This window comes from Pelobates fuscus, chromosome 11 (genome assembly GCF_036172605.1).
Source record: "Pelobates fuscus isolate aPelFus1 chromosome 11, aPelFus1.pri, whole genome shotgun sequence".
NCBI classification, from domain to species: domain Eukaryota; kingdom Metazoa; phylum Chordata; class Amphibia; order Anura; family Pelobatidae; genus Pelobates; species Pelobates fuscus.
The window spans coordinates 23,649,348-23,672,339 of record NC_086327.1 but is presented as its reverse complement, the minus strand read 5'-3'; the positions used below and the strand labels follow the sequence as shown (position 1 = coordinate 23,672,339).

General features: G+C 39.1%; 1 protein-coding gene across 2 annotated transcripts in view; it reads left to right on the top strand.

Annotated features, from left to right (window-relative positions):
- Positions 1 to 21,677, top strand: part of GRIK5 (glutamate ionotropic receptor kainate type subunit 5) — a 208,193-nt gene extending 186,516 nt beyond the window's left edge. The window contains exons 15-20 of one of the 2 annotated variants that reach the window (XM_063436799.1): positions 2,940 to 3,113; positions 3,885 to 4,050; positions 4,489 to 4,714; positions 13,642 to 13,770; positions 15,957 to 16,078; positions 19,944 to 21,677. In XM_063436799.1, the coding sequence (XP_063292869.1) occupies positions 2,940 to 3,113; positions 3,885 to 4,050; positions 4,489 to 4,714; positions 13,642 to 13,770; positions 15,957 to 16,078; positions 19,944 to 20,399 (1,273 nt within the window). In that variant the 3' untranslated portion in view covers positions 20,400 to 21,677. Of the gene's footprint in view, positions 1 to 2,939; positions 3,114 to 3,884; positions 4,051 to 4,488; positions 4,715 to 13,641; positions 13,771 to 15,956; positions 16,118 to 19,943 lie in introns of both variants that reach the window. The other variant, XM_063436798.1, reaches the window with a different exon arrangement.
- Positions 21,678 to 22,992: the final 1,315 nt, after the last annotated feature.

The window sequence follows — 22,992 nt, the reverse complement described above, 5'->3', positions numbered from 1 at the left end:
AATGATGCCCAAGCTTCAGCTTTCTCACAGATGGCATGATGTTTTCTCCTAGGATTTTCTGATACTTCAATGAATCCATCTTGCCTTCCACATGATGTAGGTTTCCAGTGCCAGAGGGTGTAAAGCAGCCCCAGAGTATCACCGAGCCAACAACATGCTTAACTGTAGGCAGAGTGTTCTTTTCAGCCTATCCTTTATTCTTCTTCCTCCACACATACTGCTTATCCATTGGCTGAAAAGTTCCAGTTTTATTTAATCGCTCTACAGAAAAGAATCCCAAAACTTCTGTGGCTTATTCATATGATTTTAAGCATAAAGGAACTGACTTTTCTTGTTCTTTTGGGTCTGTAGTTGTGTACGTCTTGGAGTTCTGGCATGGAAACCTTCTGCGTTTAGTGCGCGCCTTACTCTGCTCACTGAAACCTCAGTGCCTGTTGCTACTGAGTCTTGCTTCAGGCCTTTTGACTCAGTCATATTTCTAACATACAGTCAATCGTGACACTCAGCAAACAGTCAATTCAGGTATTTTAAGTGTTCCAGCTCAAGCACAACTAGTGCAACTAATGAAGACCTTGATAAGTTGCATCAGGTGTGCTTGACACACCTGTTTTGCATATATGTGCTGTTGTGAGGGATTCTATTCAGGAGGTTGAATACTTTTTTAGACTGGAGAAGTCATAAGTTGCATTTTCAGTTAAAATTTGGGGAAACCACTTGAAGCATTCGTTGTGTTGAGCTATTTCAATTGCTTTTGTTTGATTTGTTTAATGCAAACAGTTGAAGGTTTGTAAATTTTTTATGGGGGTTGAATAATTTTGATTACAACTGTACGCTGGAATTTGGCATACTTTGAATTGTGGAGAATTGACAAAGGAATATACCCCAAAAAATGTCTCATTTTTTTTTTCTTTTGGCCTAAATGTTGTCAGACCTGTGTGAATTCTCCTTAATCCCTGGTTAAGAAAATATACCTTCTGGTTGTTCTGCTGAAGGTTTCAGTTAAATACTGTGTGTTTTGTATATTTTACACTGTATGCACAGTCAGTAAAATTCTGTACATTGTTTTTTTGAGCTGTGTGCATACCCCTAAATTCAACCAAAACATACCCCCCTTTAACTACTTCCCCAACTACTTCAACTAAATTTTTATATGTTTTCGTTTTGTTTTTTTCTTCTTTTTAAACAAAGAAGCTCTGTGTACTTTCTAATGCTATCATCTTCTCTGCAAATTACAGGGTACCATGTTATCGAACCGTCCCTGGTTGTACATACACCCTGTATAATGACTGCATCCCAATCCCAGTTTTAACATATAGATTTTCTCCCCATTTAAGGAACTGCAACTCAAGGTTGACTTTGACAGTCAAGGATTTTGCTTGCTAAGGATTATGGGAGTTGCATGTTGACAGCCATAGTTTTCCAGGATGGACACTCTGTTCTGGCTTAGCTAGACCTTTTTATTTTATTTTTTACAAATCCCATAATCCTTCTAGTGCCATTAGTTGTTTAGCATTCTGTAGATTATGAGAATTGTAGTTTGACAGTCTGATCCGCGTTGCTTAATCTAGACCCAGCATAGCTGGAGTATTGATTATTGATGAACTGCAACACCCATGCTCCTTCTTGAGCCAGTAGCTAATAGCTTGTTAAAGATCATGTGAGGTATAGCTACAAGGCACAAGTTGTCAGTTTGCATTTACTGCATACTACCTTGTCTTAGGTAGACCCAGAGGAGCATATTTTTTCCTTCTCCAAATGAAATTGGGCATAGTTTGATCCTTTTCTCCATTATATATATTACATTTGTAGTACAGTGTCCATTTGGGAAATTATCCACTTGCTAATGGTAAAAGAACCTGTTATTTCTCCAAAGTAGTACATTTTATTAGACTTACTGTTCATCTGACGATTCTTTTCAGTGAAGATTACATTCCATCTCATACATATGGAACAGTCACTTCTAATCTTGGCAATGCCGACGTTTGAACGCAAGTGGCTTGGGCTTTTGGGAAAATTTAGATTAAAAAAGTTTAAAATAAAACACACTCCTCAATTATAATGGTTTTTTTTTTCGTTTTTTTTTTTTAAGTGCACCTGTCATCGGAAAAGATAACATTTACATCAATCGATAGAAAAATTGCTATAAAAGAGTTCAGTTGTTTGACATTTTTAACAATACCAGCTGTGATTTTTTTTTTTGTAGGGTTGCCAAATAAGCACGTACTTATTGCTTATATTTAAATTCTGCACTTTCATATGCTATTCACGGTAATCTGACAAGCCGATATTAGTTCCACTAATTTGGAAACACCCATAACTTTTCACATTTCCTAAAAAAATATCCTAAAACAGAGTTATTGAAATGCAACCTCGCCGATTATACTTTACTACCATTCTCATAAGTCTCTGCTATGCTATGGCACAGCTCTATTAAAGATTAGAGCTGTGCCATCTATTAAAGATTAAAGATTAAGTGAATTCCGTCCCACGGAATCTGAATTCCGTAGTTTGACTCCCCTGTTCTAAATAGGTTTTGTATCTTCCCACCAATGGTCTTCTAAGAATTTCTTGAACTGTCCAAAACTTCTCAGAGGAACTGTCCCACCAATGTTCCTCTAAGATTTTTTTTTAACTGTCCAAAACTCACACTATTAAAGAAGACATACCTTGCAGTCTCCATTTAATACTTTTTTTTATATATTGAGGGATGTGGGTTCTTTTTAAGCAGTTTCATTGCTGTGTTGCACACTCAGACAAAAAAAATCAAACATTCCCCAAATCTCCTGACGATGAGCATGTACTGTTCTCCATAACCCAATTTTCAGTTCCATGCTGACCTTCTTTAGATGCTTTAATCTACTACATTTTTGCTCTCCTCAACATTTTGGGCTGCAATGAATAGGATACTTAATATTATTGCCTTTTTTCTTTTTACACAGGCTGAGCCCTTATGAATGGTACAATCCACATCCGTGTCTACGTGAGCGACATCATATCTTGGAGAACCAATACACACTGGGCAACAGCTTATGGTTCCCCGTGGGAGGCTTTATGCAGCAGGGGTCAGAGGTCATGCCGCGAGCTTTGTCCACTAGATGTGTGAGTGGAGTCTGGTATGTACTATTCAAAAAGTTGCATTACCCATTCAAAAAGTTGATGTCCCATAGATGTCCTACACAGAATGGGAATGTTGAACATGGTTCCAGTTGTAGCTTGGATAGCCAAGCGTGACCCGTCCTTAACTTGCACAGAGACAATATTTCTAGGTTTCCTATCGCTTAATGACACCAATATTACCTTAGGAATGGAAATGTCTGAAATCTGGGCTGTGGTGGTCTTTGAGAATGGGCTACTCGAACACAAGCCATATTAAAAATCTTTATGTAAATTTTCCTCTGAATCTGCAACTTTTCATTTTTAGAAAACAAATTGGACATTTATTATTGAATAAATAGTTTGGTAAAATCCGAATCATGGCTAAATTACAAAATAGATTATGAGTGCAGCTTGCCGTGGCCACATGCCCACAGTATAATTCGGAAGGAAGATGATATAATCTATTTATCAACTGCGACCACTCGATAAAATGGGTTCAGAACCTGTGATCGACTTGCAAAATAGCAAAGGCTGAATTAATTTTCTTGGTGTAGATGCTTTTATATTATTTTAATTCAAGTGCACATGAAAGATAAGTATGTAGTGCTCTTGGATTTCACAAATCCCTGCTGTCTATGTAAATTAAATAGTGACCGTTAGTATTACCACTTTTGAACATTGTATATGTATATTTCTTAAAGCTAAATACATTGATTGTCTATACATTTGTCACATTTAACACAACTAAAGACCGATGCTGCCCATTTCACCCAGTGTGTGTCTCGTAGGTGGGCGTTCACCCTTATAATCATCTCCTCTTACACGGCCAATCTTGCTGCCTTCCTCACCGTACAAAGAATGGAAGTTCCTATTGAATCAGCTGATGATCTTGCAGATCAGACTAATATTGAATACGGGACTATTCACGGTGGATCAACTATGACATTCTTCCAGGTGAGACACTTGCATCGACTGTTTAATTCTTATAGCAAGTCATAGGATTTGAAACAGCTTGCAAAAGTTATTTGTTGAGTTCTATACAAGTAGAATGTAATTTTCGAGGTAGCAGACACTTAGAAAGCACCAAAAGTTAGTATATGTGCAAGCCTCTTTTATCCGGTGTGGCCGTGCAAAGGACACAGAGCTATCTGTATTTAACAAATACTATTTTTTTTTAAATAAATGAAAAAAAAAACAACAACTTTGAAACATCCTAGACAGCCCTTGGGTTCTTCAATTACTAATTCAGAATAGCAGCAACAGGAAAGGAAGTGATTAGAGTAAGTATTAGAGTGCAGTATTAAGGAATGGAGTGGTAAAAAACATAGTTACAAATTATATGACCGTGTAGCCATTGTGTGTCCCTATATTTACACTGCGTCTCTGTTTTAGAACTCGCGGTATCAGACCTACCAGCGCATGTGGAATTACATGAACTCCAAGCAGCCCAGTGTGTTTGTGAAGAGCACCGAGGAGGGGATTGCACGTGTGCTGAACTCTCGCTATGCCTTCTTGCTGGAGTCCACCATGAACGAGTATCATCGCAGGCTGAACTGCAACCTTACTCAGATTGGGGGACTGCTTGACACCAAGGGTTACGGCATTGGGATGCCATTGGGTGAGCAATATTTACACTGCACACTTCTGTGGTCACCTTATTCCTGCCAGAGTCATGCATTGCGTCCCCATGTACTGCCAATGTGTATCACCTTATGTTGTATTCTTCATGCACCCTTCTTCTTTTAGTACACTTTCAATACTTCTTGTTGAAAGTTATGATAAAATTACTTTATTTAGACACTTGTACTGCCTACGAACCCATGGAAGAAGCTTGTGCAGCATTTCCTCCCACCCAACACCACTTGTACTGCAGAGCCTTTTTTGCACTTATCTTCTTTTTTTGTAAATCTTTCTTTTATTATGGCACATGCGTTATGGGGTACAGAATAGAAAGAGGAGGCATTGCGGGGTAACACAGGTTAATAATAACAAGAAGGTATGTAGTGCACTCCGAATAAAGATTGCCATATTTTTTGTGTTTTAAAACATCATGTGAACAACATAATGATACAAGCTTGGTAACTGTAGTGAGTTAAATTAAAATAAAGAGAATAATTGTTGCTTAACAGTGTTAATGAAGTAGGCAGATTTGTCCAAACAATAACAATCTGTTTGAAAACGACCATGTTTGCAGCCTCTTGACAGTATTGGCTCTCAGAGTTGGATATACGAAATAATATCGTGATTTGGCATAAGCATTTAAGCCATTCTGCAGTGCTGTGTCACGAAGATTAATGTGTCTGGTAGCCATTGTTTAACCCTTAGTGTACTTTAAGGTTCCAAAAGTCTGTCTAGTGTTCATAGAATAAGCTAGTATGCAACTGTCGTCTCTCTAACATAGGGATTTGAAGTCATGGGTTGTATACAGAGGTTTATAAATGTGCCACTCTAGGTGAGTAAAATAAACTAAAGATTAATAACGAGTGGGAACTAGCTAATTGCACACATCTAGGCTGGAAGACAAGTTTATCTCGCGTCAGAAAGGCTAGCGAGGCATGTGGGTTAGGGCACAGTAAGATGTCAATAAGTATGTTGTGGCGTGTGCTTATGCAGCGAGGCTACGAGAGTGGTCGATTAAACGGTCGTGTTTAAATTGCAATTCTGACCTTAGGGCTTGCATGCATAAGTGGCGTTATGGACAGGCTAACATATTGTGACCATGAACAAAGTGATCCCAATACAAAATGGTCGACTTGCTTATTAGCAATTATGCAGGCGAAGTCGACTGTAAGTGGTCAGGTCCTAGATATGGATCTCTAGGCCGCAATATAAATGATAAAGCATAGAAACATAATAGATTTTCAACATTGTAAGGGTAGCAGTTAAATGCAAGGTGTTATACATAAGTATGTCATATATTAACTAAATGCAACCACTAGACAATACCACTAAGCCATGTGGTACGTGTGTCCGCTGGTGGAAGTCCAATGAGGGGAGTTCGTGCCTGCCATTTGGGTCAGGTCCCCGAGAGTCATTGGTAGTGCGCGGTATAAACCGGACTGCCAGTCCAAGAGGTTGGTTTAGCCTATGCCGCTGCTGGGTAGGGCCAGTAGGGTGGAATATACTGCCCCATCGTCTTGGGAAATCCTCAAGGCTGCAGCATGGTGCGGGTTGATGGCGGCCGCCTTCCGGCCCCAGGTCTTTGCAAAGGCCTGCACCTGTGTTCCACCGACTTGGTTGCTCATAGAGGCCGGGTCGACCCGTCGTCGGGCGCCGTGTGAGGCCTGGGTGTTCAGCCGCCGCCAGCGGCGGGCAAGCCTCCGGCGGTGTGGTCGGTGCTTCGGAGTTTGACTCCCTGCGGCCTTCAACCTGGGAAGGCATTGTGGGCGGCCCACGGTATTGGCCTCCGGTAAATGTTGGAAGCGGTGCGTGATTCGTCGTGGCAGTTTAGTACCGCATCTCTGCCGCTGTGCGTGCAGCTTTGGGCCCTTAGGTAGGCCCCTGGATCTGGCTAGGTGATTGTGAACCGGGCTTCGTTGCCTGGACCAAGGTTGGGACGCCACCTTATTCGGGCTTGTTTTACCCTTCTTGTATTCGGAGCCCGCATTTGCCAGGGGTGCGCACGCAGGTGTAGTCCATATAGTGTTAGCTGAGTTCTGTGCCCTCTCCGAGATCCGAGCCCAGAAGGCAGCAAGGATTTCGTCCAGCTTAGTCAGCGTGTTGCTTGTCAGTTCGCCACCTGCATCTGTGCTTGCCGGCTGGCGCGTGGCATCCGCCATTTTGGAGTCAGGGACTCCTGATGTGTGCAGTCTCTGGGACGTGAGTGTCCATGGTGAGTATGCTGTTGGTGCCGGGATGACCCCCACCGGCGGGGGGGAGGGAGGGAGGAAGGCTAGTGGATGGGTCCCCGCAGAGTTCATGTCGGCATTCAGGGCAGGGTGATCGGCCGCCTCACCCTTTCCCTTATCTCCGTTTAGGCCAGTCGTTTCTGCGGTAGGCCCCGTCTTTGCAGTCCGCGTTCACGGTGGCTCAGCTTTTCAAAAGTGGTCTATTTTGTTCTCTCCTGCATCCCCTTCGTGGGTACTGTGCTTTTAGTTGATTTTGTAGCTGGGGAGCAGTGGTTATTTCGAGGTAAGTAGAGTTCCAGACGGGAGCTCGTGCTGCACGCGTCTGTTCAGCTCCACAGCCAGGCTCCGCCCCCCCCCCACTTATCTTCTTTTTAAGCCCATGTGTTGCCTGTATATCCCTTGCTGAATTTAATACAGATACTGAGACACCATGTTTTAGCCCTTGTTCTTAGTCCGTACTCCTCACAGATCATCGTTCAGTGTTCTTCCCCTGTGTAGATCTGGGCACTTATACCTTCATTAAATTTGTAAAGTGATTTTTGAATACCCATACAGTGCGCATCTACCCCTTGCTGAATCTTTTCTCCCTCCTCTTTGGAAGAACTTTGGACATTTCGTAATCCCATTGCCACCAAATGCCCACGTTTAAACGCAAGTGGCTTGAGCTTTTGGGAAAATCTCTATTAAAAAAAAGTTTTAAATTAATCACACTTCTCAGTTATAATGTTTTAACTTTTTTAAAGCTGAAAGATTTTGAACTGAAAAATGTCTGAGAAATCACACCGCGCACAACATAAAACCTGTATTATTACAAATTATATTTCAATGACATTTTACAAAAACAAACCCAAGCCAAGGCAAATGTATGTTATGACCCTCGTTTAGCATGGTAAAGTTAAATGCTTCTTTGTACGCTTAAAATAGCTGTCTCGATTGTTGTGTTTACAGTCTCCTAAAACCTAGCGATGCCCTTGATATTTGGCAGTTTACCAGGTATTTCACAGGAATATAAAAGAGAGTGGGAAAAAAAACAAAAACATTGTTAAAATTACACAATACAAGAGGCCATGGTTATTGAGTGCTGTTAAGGTGGATCTGCTGGGAATGGATAGATGCTTTACCTATTTGCCCTTCTTTCTTATAACTATGCATGGCTGAGTCATAATAATAGTTTGCTTCTGTCTATTTCCCCAGGATTTTTAAATTATGTTTACTGACCCCTATGGTTAACAAATGTGTGTTTGTGAGGTCTGAAGAATAAAGTTAAAGGGATGCTATAGGCACGCAGACCACGTAGTCTTTTTTCCGCGCATGCCCACTCTCCTCCCAGTTCTTTCCTATGGGAAAACACTGGATTGGCTGAAGTTATCAAGACTGATGATGTAAGTCAAGGAGGCTGGGTAGGGCAAGAAGAGAGCACCATGGGAGAAATGATAAGCAAACCTTTTCACATCATATGGGAGGGTGGAAACCTAAATATAGAGCAGGTCACAATAAAGTTAGGAATACATGTTTATTTTCCTAATGCTATATTGTTCCTTTAATTGTTTAAATATACATCACGGTAATTAGAAACATAGAAACATAGAATGTGACGGCAGATAAGATCCATTCGGCCCATCTAGTCTGCCCAATTTTCTAAATACTCTAATTAGTCCCTGGCCTTATCTTATAGTTAGGATAGCCGTATGCCTATCCCACGCATGCTTAAACTCCTTTACTGTGTTAACCGCTACCACTTCAACTGGAAGGCTATTCCATGCATCCACTATAATTAGTACTTTAACCTCTGTCTTGGCTTCCTTTCAGTCATTGTTATGAACTCTACTCTATTCTGTTATTAGACATATGTTATAGAACGTAGTACATGGAGAAGAAGAGGCATAAGAATTCAAAGTTCATTTGCAAATTTAAGGCCAGAGTAGCTAAACTGAATGCTTAGCTGGCTTAGAGAATTTTTCTAGTTCGGCTATTTTGACTTTAAATCTGAAATTAATTTTGAATTTTCACTGTAGTAAATAAAACCTAATGTTTCAGTTTATTCTTCTCCAACGTAATCTGTGCCCAGACTATACCAGGACTGAGCTAAAATATGACGTCAATGGTTAAATCATTCATATACTTTTAAAATACAACAGATTATCACATAATAATAAAAGGACACCAGGCGTTCAGAATTTTATTGCAGCAAAATTTCTATTAGTTGGCAAATGACACACCTGGTTTTTAATCCAGTACATTGTCATATAAAATCAAGACAAGCTGCATTATGTATGTGGAAAAGCATTTTTTCTTTTAGAATATTGCTACCAATTTTTCCTGCCGCATTCTAAGCCCATTTTGCCTAAAGAAAACTTTGAGAAGTGCCGGTGCTCCGAAAAAGTAAATGTCACAGGGATCGTAAAATGATTGCCCACGTATGTTAATTACAAACCATGCGGATATAAACTCTGTGCTGTTAACAGGGGGCTGATTATGCCTGTGAGGACACTTCTTAACAGGGCACAATGACCTAATTTAAACCTTACTGCTTTTCCATTCTTATAATCCCCCCATGCAATGTTCCACAGTCCTCAAACCTTACTTAGAACCTCAGCGTTATATTAACTTCCAAATGGTGTACATTTGGGGGACAGATGGAAAATCTTATATCTTATAAGGGCTTCCCTTGAGTCAATGTCTGTTCTGAATACCTCAGAATCCAATAATTCCTCAGGGTAACCGAGTTGTCTAAACTGCTTAGACATTTTAGCTAATTGTGTTTTCCATCTGTCTGGTTTAGTCATAATTCATCTAGCCCTCGGGACCTGACTGGAGCTTTGCAAATTTTACACAACAGCACTGGAAAGAGATAATAAACTGATCCATGTCGGTGTTATAAGCGGTCAGTATAACTTCCTAAAACGCACAGGGATCTGGTACTCAATTACAATGCAGAATACAATATAGAATCGAAATGTCCATCACATGAGCTGTGTTCCCACCACGGTTTGTATTAGAATTCCAAGTTGGTGGATTGCTAGAGAACTTCATTTTTCTCCCATGTTGTGTCCCCGGTATATATTTCCCCCATTGAGTCTCCTTTTTCCCCTCTTCCTGTTATCTTTTGCCACGCACTACAATTTCTTCCCCACAACTTTTTTTGTATCTTCACCCCTTCTGTGAATTTATTTTCCATCTCCTGCTCCCGTTTTTCTGTGAACCATTATTTTCCTTTTGTTAACAAAGTCTAATGCAATTTACTTTCTTTACATTTCTTGGTTAACCGATATTTTAGTTTTTTGCTCTCTTCCAAGAAAGACTCAGTCATGTTATTTGTGATTAGCATTCATAACGTACCAAGGTACTGAACAGACATCATGAAGCAAAAAAGTGGTAAAGCATCCTAAATTAATGAAGAGTCTTAAGCCCCAGCCACTTTTTCCTTTCCACTATATTTAGCTTTCTCAACAGGGTTAGATTGGTACTTCGGCAGGTAAGTAGTCACCAAGCTCCAGGAATTTTGGAGATACTTAAGATCTCTTCCTCCAATAAGTTATAGTTATTTTCTCCTGTTACATAGTTATATAGTAGTCTAGGCTAGACTTAAGTCCACCAAGTTCAACTTTGAAACCCATTATTTCATGCTGTTGATTCAAAAGATGGCAAAAAAACCCGATTGTAGCCACATGGTTCTGTAAAGTAGAGACTGGGGTGTTCCCCAAAATGGGTGTTCTGCTAATTTCATCCATAGTCGGGTCAAAATTGTAAGATAGATCTCAAAGATCTTTAAACACAAGAAACCCAGCTACAGTTATGGATAATAGAGTTCCACCTTGAAAATACATTGTGGATAAAGAAAAAAATGTCCTCAGCCTCCTTTATGTATTGTCTTCTGCTAGTGGTATTATCTTCCAGATCCCAAGAATTATGTGTAAAAATAAAGGGGATTCAGTACAAAATAACAAGTGTAACTAGAACATAGTGTAATCTCACCAAACAACAATACTTTTACAATATAAAAGCCAAACATCTCGTAGTCGTAGGTCGATTATTGTCATATTTATCACAGCCTTCCATTTTTCCAAAGTCAAAGAAACGACTACCGTAAAATTGTCTAGTAATAACCTCTAGGCTAGAAAAAAGGTTTAATAATTGCTTACCAGCTAAATGCACCTTTACAGGTTAAATTATTTGAAATAATTTTATTTTTAAACTGCAAATCCTCCGTTGTTAGAGGAGCAGTGGATAACGGTGAAATGTTGAAGAAATCTTGACATAATGCCCATGAAACAGGACAACCCTTGTCAAGGCGCAGTAAGGGCTTGTGGTTGTTTGCGGGCGAAGTGACAATAGCTGAAATACTGTAGATTCCTTGTGTCATTTATTTGGATGCATTATACATGCATGCGAGTGTATGTCCATATTAAATGCCCAATACTCTTAAACCCAGCGTAATGGTGATGTGTGATGTATGTCGCCTTGGCAGTCCCTTTATTCTTATTTTGAGATGTACAGTTATTGCTGTAATTCTGTAGATGATGCATAAGATTCTCAGACTATATTGAAAAATAAATGTTGTCTGGGTAAGAAGTGGCTACATGTCTCTTTTGCTGCAGTTTAACGCCAGCCAATTGGCAGGACTCTGGCGTCCCCTTGTGGTGCAATCTGTGTAGTACTTGAGATGCCCTTGCTTCGTGTCTATCTGCTTTTCCACTGCATAGACAGCAATATTACATCCATCTTAACCTTAGAAGATTAAATGATGACTAGCTAGGAATATGTTGTTCCACTCAGAACTGTCCAGCACCTAGTTATATTTATTTATAATATATAGTCATAATATATGTGGTACGAGGCATTTCCCTATTAAAACAATAATGTATCAGTATTGTTTTAATCATATTTTGATTTATTTTGCTTAGCAACTTCCTGTCGTCCTGCCTCTATATGTAGAGACTAAACTAGCGGATGGGTTTCTGTTCTGGTGCCTGTCTGTTGAAATAATTGGTTGTTAATTGGCTTCAGATGTTTAAGTTCTTCTTCCTTCTGTCCTATCAATACAGCTTAAATATGAACGAAACTGAAAAAAGGAAGATTTAAAGATACTTAACGTCTGATATTGCCACCAAGAGAAGCCCATCACTATGTTATTCCGCAATGGATGCTTGAAAATAAGATGTTAGGAAAATAAAAATAGCTTATTGACACAACTAGGATAATTATTTAAAAAGTATATACATATATATATATGTGGGGAAATTCCTAGTTTTACCATGTTTTTAGTGTGCACTAGAGCTGCTCCATTTGTAGAATATCAGTGTGAGAATAACAAAGTTGATTTTATGTCCAGATTGGTTTTCATGTATGAAGAGAGAAATCTTTTCTACTTTTCTCTGGTTATAAGTGTCTGTATTCTGTGTTCCGATCAAATGGACTCTGTTCATAGTTAGAGCTTCTACTATTGTTTATACATAATTATTTGCCAAATGTATACCTGTGAGCCAACAAACAGTAGCCTCTACTAACGTAACTTACAGGTGTTTGGAAATTACATTTGGACCATTGCCACCCTAAGATAATATTTTAAAGAATCACTCCCAATTCCATAATAACTTCATCTCAATTAAGTGTGCCGTCTTACCTTTAGGGGTTAAACCATATTTTAATGGTTTAACTTCAATGTTGGTCTCCTGGCATCTAACATGAGAGGAAGTGCTCCTTTAAGGTCTTCCTCTATGGCTCACCAAGAGAGAAGAAGTAGCCTAACGTGGAAAAAAGACTTTGATACCAAGATGATCATATTTCTTTATCTACAGGGGTCTTAGCTGGGTGTGAGGGGTCTGTGATGGTCCTAAAATAAAGTTTTAGTAGAAACTGATGGTGTGTAAGTGCCTTTTATTCATAATTGGTTGTAAACATGTTTATGATGTGAAGGAAGCTTCTGATGTTGGGAAGGAAGTTTTGATGTTTCCGATGATTACTTTGATGCTTCTAATGGAGATCCTGATGATGGCCACAGAGTTGCTAATGAGTCTGTAAAAGATTTCTTGAGGGGTTAGTAAGGATGATGAGTCTATGGGAATTTCTAATGATTATATGTGAAGAGAGACCAAGATTTTGCTCAGGGGGTTCCAGATGTTGCTGATTGCGCAAAAGAATTATGGGAATTAGAGTTTTAATGTCTGTAAGAACAGAAAATCTTCACTAGCTTAAACTATTAGCTTAAACTAACTGCCCATGAAGTATTACTCCATAAAGTAAATGTGATGCTTGTCAAACGCTTACGATGTATGTAGTGCAAGTGAAGGTTAGATGAACATAATTTTTCTTGAGCTAATGTTTTATAAAAGATTAAATGCAGGTTATATGTTCTTTCACTAGATTGAAATGAGGTTTGAGTTACATTTTAAAATTCTTTTCTTCCAAGTCATCAATCCATGTGGAACCAGCTGTATGTCTTGTCTACAGATCCCCCCACCCTCACAAGCCTTCTTCCTCAAAGACCTCAAATGTATTTGTTCATACTTTACCAAATACCACTTCCTCTAAGTCACTTGTAATGGAACTTGTGAGCTATTGAGGCCGAGTTTTAAAGCATAAAACCTCCTCCTACATAGTGTGACAGTCACAATAAGATTATTAAACATATTGTTTATAGAATTTTTTGAGTAATTTCTCTCTCCTGTCTTATTTTATTCCTTTTTTACTCACTCAGGATCTCCATATAGAGATGAAATCACTCTTGCAATATTGCAGCTTCAGGAGAACAATCGTCTGGAGATTCTAAAGAGGAAATGGTGGGAAGGGGGAAAATGTCCAAAGGAGGAAGATCACCGAGCAAAAGGTCAGAGGTCATCTGTCTTTGAGATATAACTATTCACAGTCCTGTCCCTTCGTACAGTTACCCTAAATACTTTTACCATTTCTCTCTGGAACATATTACGGGGATTATATATAGTAGACTCTCTTTGAGGGTTAATGTTTAAGCAGTGTAAATAGTATAAGGTCTTTCAGACAAGATTGTTTTTTTAAGTATCCAGCTCCATACAGATATTTTGATATGTGATCTGTTAGCAAAACCAGAGATGGATGGACTCGCCATCTTGTTTCATAAGACTTCATAATAGTCTAGCTTTTGTGATAGAATTGCATCTGAAGCAGCTTCATGCGAGGAGATCACTCATATTGCTAAATGTATAATCTTCAACAAGCAATGTTATTACAAAAATGAATGAGTGCTTTATTTCCAACTTGTGATAATAGCTCTAAAGTGACCTCGTCTGTAATCTGCCAGAAAATAAAAGAGTGCTTAGACCCGAGTGCAGACACAGCACGGAGCACTGGACCTACACATTGCGCATCGTGCGTTAGCTATGACAAGATTAATTTCAAGTATGACAGTAGTGCTAGAATGTTAAACGGAAATTATAGCTAAAAATAGCCATATAAGTGTCAGTAAATTAGGCTCTTTTACAGTCCTATTCTTCTTCACATATGTATTTGCAGTCTTTTCATTTATATTTGAAAAGACTTAGAAAAACCCTGAAAAGCTTTATTTTGTCAGGAACTGGTGCTCAAATAAACTAATGGCAACTAATGCTCTGTGTGAGGGGACACTCCTGGTCCAATCAGTGTGTGGGGACATTCCTGGTCCAATCTGTGTGTGGGGACATTCCTGGTCCATTTTGTGTGTTGGGACATTGCTGTACTATTCTGTGTGTGGGGACATTCCTGGACCATTCTGTGTGTGGGGACATTGCTGGTCCAATCTGTGTGTGGGGACATTCCTGGTTTATTCTGCATGTGGGGACTTTCCTGGTCCATTCTGTGTATGGGAACATTCCTGGTCCATTTTGTGTGTTGGGACATTGCTGGACCATTCTGCGTGTGGGGACATTCCTGGACCATTCTGTGTGTGGGGACATTCCTGGACCATTCTAGACCATTCTGTGTGTGGGGACATTTCTGGTCCAATCTGTGTGTGGGGACATTCCTGGTTTACTCTGCGTGTGGGGACTTTCTTGGTCCATTCTGAGTGTTGGGACATTCTCAGTCTGTTCTGTTTGCGGCTTCATTTCTGGCATGTTCCATGTGTGGGGCCATACCTGGTGTATTTATTATTTGGAACGATTCCTAGTGCATTGTCTCTATGAAATCTGCTTTGTGTTTTCTTCTGCTTTGCATAGTGATATACATTGTGTGATCTGTTCCTGTCTCCATCTTTCTGTGTTGTTATATAGCATTGTGTTGACAGTTGGTGTGTTCTTAGTCCTTTCTCTTCTGATGTGGTCTTTAATTATCTGTCTTTCTCTGATCTGATCTTAACTCCGATATTCCTCATCTCTCTGATATATTTTTAGGTTTCTCCCATGCTTTTGCAGTTCTGACCTGCAATGAGGTTAATCGTTCTCATGTTAAATTCAATATAGCTTGTTCTCTGTTTGTGTGTTGTGGTTCTTGAGGCCCTTCTGTTCACGATCTGCAGTTTAAAAAAAAAATAGTCAGAGGAAACTTCTTACTCATTATCATACATGATCTACAGAATAGTCGCACTGGATCTCTTTCTTCTGATTCTCTGTTATTGACACTGTATCAAATATGTTGTATTCTTTCAGGCCAACCAAACGATCACTGACAATATCACTATGAGATTCCCTGTGGCACATTTTCGTCCCCCCACAGTCAGCCTCATGAAGCCCTGCCTTCTAGTACAGTCCATTCACTACGGGGGTGATTTTTCAAAGTATTGTGTTCTGCAATATGTTGCAAAGATGTAAGAAGAGAGGCATCACACATGGGTTATGTTTGCTGGTTCGACTAGTTTCCATGGTGATTGCCCCACTTTTAGTACTTTTACACTGCTTTTCAGAACTCAACACTTAGAACTGTCAATGATTACAGTATTTCCATGAAAAATAAAAACCTGATACGAAAAAAACAAACATTGAAACTATTTGTGTAATGCTAAGTTTTCTGTTATACATTTCTCTTTATGTGTGTGCAGTGTCTCACTCTTCAGCTCTGTTGCAGGTCTTGGGATGGAGAACATCGGAGGAATATTTGTGGTTCTAATATGCGGTCTGATCATTGCTGTATTTGTGGCTATTATGGAGTTTGTTTGGTCAACAAGACGTTCGGTGGACAACGAGGAGGTGAGAACTAATCTGGAGAAGGGGCTGGAGGATAGAGCTGTAAGTGTTAAAATAGACGTGAATGAATCAAAGAAATTGTAACAAGAGTGGATTTAAGAGAAAGACAAGGGGCAAGGTGGATATTTAGTTGAGCATAGAATGATGGTGGACAGATTGTGGTGAAGTAGAAGATGTACGGTGGAAAGGAGATCATAGAGAAGAATGATAAAGGATTGGATAAAAAGAGAAATTTGAAAGGGTGGTGGTGGAAGAGCGGGAGATGAGAAGGAACTTCAAAGGCTCTCGAAATGAGCTTCATCAGTAAATTAAAGCAGTATAGATCATTCAAGTCACTGTAACAAGCATCACCCCTGCAAGGCAAACACCGCAGTCAGTTTCTGTGTCTGCAGTATCCTGGAGACCACTACGTATGCACAGTATTGATTTCAAATACTAGACTTGTGTGATTTTGTATTAAATATTTTATGTACTTTCCAGGGGAATGCTTCTTAGATTTGTTTTTATTTTCTGCAAAAGAAAATTAACCACAGGTGAGGAAAGAGTTGGAGAGAACCTGTTCTTTTGTCATGGTCTGATGGTTTTTATACCGATACATAGAGAAGGCTAATAAATCCCAGCTGTTGGAACATCCATTCCTTTTGCTCTCTGACAAAACTATGAGATGAGAGCAAGATTTTAATTATGTTTATTGGCAGAAAAAAATATATAGTTTGATTTATATCTGTATGTTTTGTATTGTGATGTCTTCATCCTTAACGTCAGTATTTTTAGGAAATTCCGATAAACTAAAATTGTGATGCTTCCTTTGCTGGAGTTTGTACATGTTTGTAAATTGTAATATGAGTTTTTACATATTTATAATTACTACTTTTTCTCAATTTTGCTGTACGTTATATGATGTCTATATGTACTAGAAATTTTTTTTTTCTCAATAAATATTATATCAAAATATATATAGTTTATACACATTGTAATTATAAGGAGAGGTTAATAAATTTAAATCTCTTTAGTTTGGAAAAACGGCGCCTCAGAGGGGATATGATACCATTATATAAATATATTCGGGGCCAGTACAAACCATTAGGTTAGTCTGGTATGCCTAATGCAACACACAGGGATGAGGGAGTCTGACTTATAGTGAATTGCTCAAAACTGGATATAGGCAGAAATTTCACCAAAAATCTGTCTAGAAAGATAAAGTAATAGAATTAACACAGTGAATCAAGTGTAGTGGATCCAGGAGCTAGTTCACAAAAAAAAGGCTATTAGTTAAAATGTCACTAGTGTTGACATATATTCGGATACAAATAGATCAAGTAATTCAGGATAAATAGCAGCACTTATATATATATATGGTGTGTGTGTCTTTAAATCTGCTAGAGACAGAATCAGTTTGATACACACCAAATGCTATACTTTGTGTGAAAAAGATTTGAACCACTTAATGTATAGGAAAACAGTGTGAGGAACTGCTTCCTATGTTGTGATGGAATAAATATATGGTATCACAGTGATATATGGTATATACGTCTTTAAATCTGTAAAGACAGAATAAATGGAGTATGTACCAGATGTTATACTTTGTAGTACAAAGAAATAAACCTTATAGGATAGAGATACAGTATATATAACTGTATTCTATAATGCAGTAAAATCGGTACGACTCACGAACGGCCGACAGATAGAGACTCTTTTTACAGCAACAAACTATCTATATCGATCCTAACCGGTCCCTGTGGCAAACTCGGAATAACATCTACATAATTGCTGGTAACAATCTTGCAAACCGTTCCTGACTTATATTTCTATATCTTTTTATATTTTAGTATTTTTAATGTTTTGACACGGTCATTTTGCCTAATAAACTTTGTATTAATTTTTATCCATCATCCTTAATTTATTGGATTTAAGTGTCTTCATACGATACCGATTTTACTGCATTATAGAATACAGTTATATATACTGTATCTCTATCCTATAAGGTTTATATCTTTGTACTACAAAGTATAACATCTGGTACGTACTCCATTTACTCTGTCTTTACAGATTTAAAGACGTATATACCATATATTACTGTGATACCATATATTTATTCCATCACAACATAGGAAGCAGTTCCTCGTACTGTTTTCCTATACATTAAGTGGTTTAAATCTTTTTCACACAAAGTATAGCATTTGGTGTGTATCAAACTGATTCTGTCTGATTTAAAGACACACACACCATATATATATAAGTGCTGCTATTTATCCTGAATTACTTGATCTATTTGTATCCGAATATATGTCAACACTAGTGACATTTTAACTAATAGCCTTTTTTTAGTGAACTAGCTCCTGGATCCACTACACTTGATTCACGGTGTTAATTCCAGTACAAACCATTGTCTGGAAATCTATTCGTAAATAGGACATTTAAACTGGATTTAGTCTAAGGCAAAAGAAAGAGTTATTTTTACAGTAAGAGCAATCAGGATGTGGAATTCTCTGCCTGAAGAGGTGGTTTTATCAGTCCATACAGATGTTTAACCCCTTAAGGACACGTGACATGTCATGATTCCCTTTTATTCCAGAAGTTTGGTCCTTAAGGGGTTAAACAGCATTTGGATAAATATTGCAAAAGCATAATATACAAGGATATAAATTTTAATTAGTGGGGTAATCACAGAAATCAATTAAATCTGCATTGATAGCAATAATGCTGGCTAATGTATACATTTGGAAATATTGTTGTTCTGTTTTCTACTAGCCTTTATGGCACAATGTTCCGGTGGGGTGTTTAGGGGGTATTTCTGGTGTTACGGTGTGTGACAGTCACCATAGTATTTGCAAGACTGCTAATCTTACATGGTTACGGACTTTCTTTTAAAAAATGGGTAAGGAAGAAGTGCAGCATTTTGGTGGACTGGAGGTAAAATGAATCCTTCTGTTTCCCACCATGTATAGTGCTTTTTTTATTTCAATATTTAATAGGAGAGAGATAAGTGCATTACACGACAATGGTACCATTTCCGAAAAATCAGGTTTACAAATAGTATTGACGATAAACAAAGTGTACACTGGGATTGGTGTCACGATGACAAGTTACAGCCGGCACATTCAGCAAACATTCCCCTTGATCTCGAAGCCCATAAATTATATATATATATATTTTTTTTTCTGTGGTTTAAATTAGCAAAGAATAAAGGAGTACAAAATGAAAAAACCAGAGAAAAGACAGAAAAAAACAAACAAACAGAGAAAATGTAAATCTAAACAGGGCAAAAGTATTATCTATGCTGTCCATGTTCTCTTCGTGCCCCTTCACCTCGCTTTGTTTCCACTGCTATATCTCGATCTCTTTACATTGCTTTGTCTGCTTTTCTTAACCTCACTGTTTTCTATCTCGTTGTGTGTGTTCTGTCTGCGCTGCCTTATACTCTCGCTTTCCTGTTCACCTACCCTCTCTATCTTGTATCTACTTGTCCATGTTCTTACTTCTCTATCTGCTCTATATTAGCCTTGTTCTATCTAATCTCCTTTTTTTTTCTTTACTCATTTTCTATCTTCTGTACCCTATTCCCCTTCTGTTCTCTTATTTTTCTCTCTCTCTAGTGTTTTTTTCTTTTCACTTTAAGTTCTGTTCCATCTGCCATTTCCCATTTTCTCTTATTTTTTTCTGTATGTGCCCGCCCTTCAATATCTTGTCTGCTCTTTCCTTTCTTTTTCATCACCTCTCTATTTTACCTTCTCTTTTTATCCACACTAACATCTGCCCTTTTTTTCTATTTCTTTCACATGATCTTTGCCTATTTATTATTTCTAATTGTCTTTTCAAAATTTAATTTCCCCTCTTATTAGCCATCTTCTCCTGTCTCTTTTTTCAGATCTCAGTCTGTCAAGAGATGTTGAGTGAGCTACGAAGTGCTGTTTCCTGCAAGAAGACATCTCGTTCCCGGCACCGCCGCAGACCTCCACGCCATCTTCATGGTCGAACTCTGCTATCTCTAAGCCGGCCACCTCGGTCCACCAGGGAGGCTCGACTCTGCAATGGGCGCCTATACCAATCTCACCAGCACCCCCCAGCCCCACCTCATCCACCACCTGCCCCTGGGGCCCAGCGGCTTCATGAGGACCCTCCCTCTTCCTCTAGCAGAGGAGGTTGTGCCCATTTTAGGATTTGCCAGGAGTGCCGGCGAATACAGACTCTGCGAGGCCCTCCTCCACTGCCTAGACCACCCCAGTCTCCAAAACCTCCTCCTCCAGCAGCTCCAGAGGATCTTACCCCCCTCTCACACCACAGGAGACTGGCAGATCCCCTAGATGCTGGAGCCCCTGAGTGAAAAAGGGGTCTTAAACTAGACTGTGTATGGACCTTTAGAGTGAGAGGGGGAGAAGAGGCATTGAAAGGCTTGAATAAGGGGGACTAAATGAACACTATAACGAGCCCCCTCTTCACCCTGCTCCTCCAAGCAATCTGTTTTGGGGGCGGGGGTCTTTTTGAAGCCTCCTCTGTATTCATCAGAAACACTGCGATGTCTCAGTCTTTTACAATGTACGCTGTGCGTGCGAAATAAACTTCCCCCTCCTAATGTTCATGTGCGAGTTTGCCCAGTCCAGTTTTTTTTTTAACTGCCCTATCTTGTCTTCTATAAGTGCCCTTGCATTGATCCAAGAGTGTAGCTGTGATCGTCAGGGGCACATTAATCAGGGCTGGATTTGAATCTCAGAACCCCCTAAGCAGAGACTCTACAGGGCCGCTCCACCCTCCCCACAACAAATGTAAAAAAAACTCAAAAAAATGATTACACTTTGTGGGTTGGATATGGACACAGACAGGAAGTGGGCAGACCTTGGGTCCCATATGGGTGCAGAACCAGTGGCAATGGGCTGAATTACCAGTATTATACTTGGCACCCTAGGCAAGTGTCTGTTGTGCCTTTTTGGAAACCTTTCTAAGACAGTCACCCGGCTCATGGGGTGGGGTAATGCTTTCTGGGAATGAAGCCTCAGTAAAGTCATTTCAGTTTGTTGAGTACCGGATGTGAGTGGCCTTCCATTCTCACTCCCCTGGTACTCATAGAGTAAATATAAATATATAGATTTTTTTTATACATTGACCCTGCCTGGGCGACAAAAAAGAGTGTTGGAGATGTTTAAAATAATTTGAAACCTAAAGAATATTATATAATTGCCACAACAACCATGAAACTATATTACTTACGAATTTGATACAAATGAATGAAAAAAAGTGCAGAATGTGTTAGTGTGTGTCTTATTGTACTGCTGTGAAAGATGGTCATATATTTCTGACCCACAAAGCTTGCACTTGGCAAACTGATTTCTGGCTAGTAAAATAGCCTCCTTTCTAAATCTGTCAGAGTTAGATGTGCATTGGGACGTCCAAAATATTGCAGTCAGTTTAAAGTTGACCTTTTATGGGATCTGTTCAGGTAAGTTATAAAATGTAATCTATACATTGTTATGAATATTTCACCAGAAAGTATATAGATTAAAGGGATATTCTCTGCAGTAAAAATGAAAACCTATATTTGAAAGCCCAAGTAATGAATTGTTCATATTTTTTTTTGGATGATGAAAACTGCATTGCTTGGAAAGTATGTTGGTGTTGTTAATTCATTGCATTTGTCTCTCGCTTTCGAAACAGGAAGCAATGGGACAATTAAAAAGCAGAATATCACGGTGTGTTCATCAAACATATGGACAGGTTTCCGCATAGAAATTAATAGGTGCACTGATACGAACATATTAAGGTTCCAAATTAAATTAAGACTTTAGAAAAAATGAAGGGGGGGCCATTTCAACCATTCAATACAATAGCAAAGCGAAAGCTACATGTAACTGCATTTGAGACGTGTGAAAATCTCTGAATCGCTGTATTTAAAGGGACACTGTAAGCACCATAACCACGACAGCTATTTGTAGTGGCCAAGATGGAAGGGGTCTTTAAGTGCAGTTTATTTTTTTTTCAGACTCATTTCAGGATGTTCGAAGAATCTGGGGAATCTGGGGATCTCCAGGCACCCAAAGCCTGACTCCCCCGCACGTCCCCTAAAATACTGCGGATGTTTTCATTTTCACGCCATCTGTACACATCTGTTCAAGTTCGGACTGCACTGATAAGCCGACAGAAGTAGTAGCAGCTTAGTCCAAATCTACAATGCCTACCCCTGGCACCCCCTTCTTATAACTATAATGCAACAATACTCCTTCCAGCAAAGTATAGAAGATGTGTGAACGTGTAAATGTAAGGTGTTAACGACATATGTGTTTGTATGTCGCTCGTTTGTGTGAAGTATCTATGACTGTATATGTGACTGTGATGTATCATTGCGTGTGACTGATAATCTTAATAAGTCTAAACACATAAAATATTCTCTTTCGGGACTGTGTTGGTATGTGTAATATGTGAGATATATATTATATTTTATAAAGTGACATTATTTAATAGGTGACAGCATACATTTGAGCTGTGTGGGTGAGCAAGAGTGGATATGTATAATTAATGTGTTTGACTGGGTTTGTGTCTGTCTGTGCGTGTATGTTTAATGTATGTATGAGTGCGTGGTATATCACTGCAGAAACACTCTGCAAGAGTGATTCAGGAATGGATGTTGAGAAGCAGCTGGTGTTCTCTGTATTGCTTTTGCCCTCGAGCGAGGTTGGACGGACAATATTCTGTACTGCGAACACCGACCGCCATGACATCACCAGGACGCACACAGTGTTAGTGCAAAGTGCCCTTAGGCCAATTACACGCTGTACGGGGAGTAGAAGGGATTTAATCATCAGAGGGATCAGACACACAACAAAGTCACTAAAATAAACGATTTCTGTTTTTTGATTGAAATTCCAAGAAGTATAAGGACCCCATCCAATCTGCCTCACTAGGCTAATCCTAATTAATCTAGTACA